General features: G+C 54.1%; 1 protein-coding gene across 1 annotated transcript in view; it reads right to left on the bottom strand.

Moving 5' to 3' along the window:
• Nucleotides 1–188, bottom strand: part of LOC107119332 (tribbles homolog 3-like) — a 5439-nt gene extending 5251 nt beyond the window's left edge. The window contains 1 exon segment of the mRNA XM_015421799.1: nucleotides 2–188. Coding sequence (XP_015277285.1) covers nucleotides 2–164 — 163 coding nt within the window. The 5' untranslated portion in view covers nucleotides 165–188.
• Nucleotides 189–2616: the final 2428 nt, after the last annotated feature.

Raw genomic sequence — 2616 nt, 5'->3', positions numbered from 1 at the left:
AGCGGGGCGGCCTCGTGCTCAGCCAGGCGCTTGCGGCCCCGGACGTAGTTGTGCATGTCGCCCCTGCCGGGCGGGAAGAAGACGTAGACGTTCTGGTCCCCGAGGATCACCTCCTCCACACGGGCAATGTTGGGATGCGCTGGGAGGACCCCGTAGGGGACCATCAGCTCTGGGTAGCTCTTGGCCGGATAAACCTAGAAAGGACCCAACGGGGAAAAAAAGTGGACACGTCAGACATGAGCAGAAGTCTGCCTAGGTGCTGCGTGTCCGCACAGCTTAACTCTCAGGGCTCACAAGGCTAAGACGGTGCAGTTCTTTCCACCTATTGCAAACTGTAAGCTCCTGCAACCTCAGTTTGCCACAGGGCCATGCAGAGAAGTTCATAGAATCATAGAATGTTAAGAGTTGGAAGGGACCTTGCAGGTAATCTAGTCCAACCCCCTGCACTCTGCAGGAGCACAGCCGAAAGACAGCCCTACAACATACCCGAAAGATGGCCGTCCAGCCTCCGCTTGAAAACATCCAGCGAAGGAGTAGCCACCACCTCCCGAGGCAAGCTGTTCCACTACTCAACCACTCTCACAATTAGGAAGTTTCTCCTGATAGTTAGCCCGTATCGACTCCCTTGTAATTGCCACCCATTAGATCTAGTCTTGCAATCCGAAGTTAACCCTTCAAACTCCACTTAGTTCTGCTATTCAAGAGCAGGCTCCCTGCTCTGTTATCAATGTTTTAAAAGAGAAGATATGTGTCCTTTAACACGCACATTTCCCCTCTTAAGCATGCCTGTTACAAAGGAGAGCACCTGGCAGTGAATAGTGAAAACAAGTGAACGTTGAAGGGTTAAACTGGTTCCTCCTTTGAACACGCACATTTCCCCCCTTAAGCCTGCCTGTTACGAAGCAGAGAACCTAGTACTGAATAGTGAAACCAAGTGGACGTTGAAGGGTTAAACTGGTTCCTCCTTGCCCTTGGGAAAGAGAAGCACTCCATTGCAATGTTCCCTCTAAGCTGTGGAGTCTTCTGAGCAAAAATTCTACTTTGTGAGCTACTGGCATTAAAGTTGTGAGCCAGCGATTTGGCTGCTGCATAAATCAGCTTGCTCTGGAGCCCTCCTCCTTGAGCGAAGACAACGATCTGTGAGCTGGAGGCTAAAAAACTGGGAGCTAGCTCACACTAACTCAGCTTAGAGGGAACACGGCTTCATTGTGTGAGCACCCTCCCCTGAAGTAGTTCAGTCCAGGCAGAAGCTTAAAACCCTCTCCCCAGATATGATTTGCATCAGAAAAGAACGTAAGAATATCAGAAGACCCCTGCTGGATCAGACCAGTGAGGGTCCATCTAGTCCAGCATCCTGCCTCACACAGGAGCCAACCAGTTCCTCTGGAGGGCCAACAACAGGGCACAGAGGCTGAGGCCTTCATAAGATCATCTGAAGAGCCCTGCTGGATCGGACCAGTGGTCCCTCTAGTCCAGCATCCCATCTCACACAGTGGCCAACCAGTTCCTCTGGAGGGCCAACAACAGGGCACAGAGGCTGAGGCCTTCATAAGATCATCTGAAGAGCCCTGCTGGATCGGACCAGTGGTCCCTCTAGTCCAGCATCCCATCTCACACAGTGGCCAACCAGTTCCTCTGGAGGGCCAACAACAGGGCACAGAGGCTGAGGCCTTCATAAGATCATCTGAAGAGCCCTGCTGGATCGGACCAGTGGTCCCTCTAGTCCAGCATCCCATCTCACACAGTGGCCAACCAGTTCCTCTGGAGGGCCAACAACAGGGCACAGAGGCTGAGGCCTTCATAAGATCATCTGAAGAGCCCTGCTGGATCGGACCAGTGGTCCCTCTAGTCCAGCATCCCATCTCACACAGTGGCCAACCAGTTCCTCTGGAGGGCCAACAACAGGGCACAGAGGCTGAGGCCTTCATAAGATCATCTGAAGAGCCCTGCTGGATCGGACCAGTGGTCCCTCTAGTCCAGCATCCCATCTCACACAGTGGCCAACCAGTTCCTCTGGAGGGCCAACAACAGGGCACAGAGGCTGAGGCCTTCATAAGATCATCTGAAGAGCCCTGCTGGATCGGACCAGTGGTCCCTCTAGTCCAGCATCCCATCTCACACAGTGGCCAACCAGTTCCTCTGGAGGGCCAACAACAGGGCACAGAGGCTGAGGCCTTCATAAGATCATCTGAAGAGCCCTGCTGGATCGGACCAGTGGTCCCTCTAGTCCAGCATCCCATCTCACACAGTGGCCAACCAGTTCCTCTGGAGGGCCAACAACAGGGCACAGAGGCTGAGGCCTTCATAAGATCATCTGAAGAGCCCTGCTGGATCAGACCAGTGAGGGTCCATCTAGTCCAGCATCCTGCCTCACACAGGAGCCAACCAGTTCCTCTGGAGGGCCAACAACAGGGCACAGAGGCTGAGGCCCTCCCCTGGTGTTGCCTCCTGGCTTAGTTTAGAGGTTCAGTGCCTCCGAATGTGGGGGGTTCCCTCTAATCACCATGGCTAGTAGCCACTGACAGATCTGTCTTCCACGAATTCCCCCGAAGACGCCCTTTCCTCTAAACCAGTGTCAATAGCCATGGGCCGGACCCACGGCCGGCCGCCGTAACT

Source organism: Gekko japonicus, unplaced genomic scaffold, assembly GCF_001447785.1.
Source record: "Gekko japonicus isolate JY-2015 unplaced genomic scaffold, Gekko_japonicus_V1.1 scaffold5178, whole genome shotgun sequence".
NCBI lineage: Eukaryota > Metazoa > Chordata > Lepidosauria > Squamata > Gekkonidae > Gekko > Gekko japonicus.
This window is presented reverse-complemented; position numbering and strand designations above follow the sequence as displayed.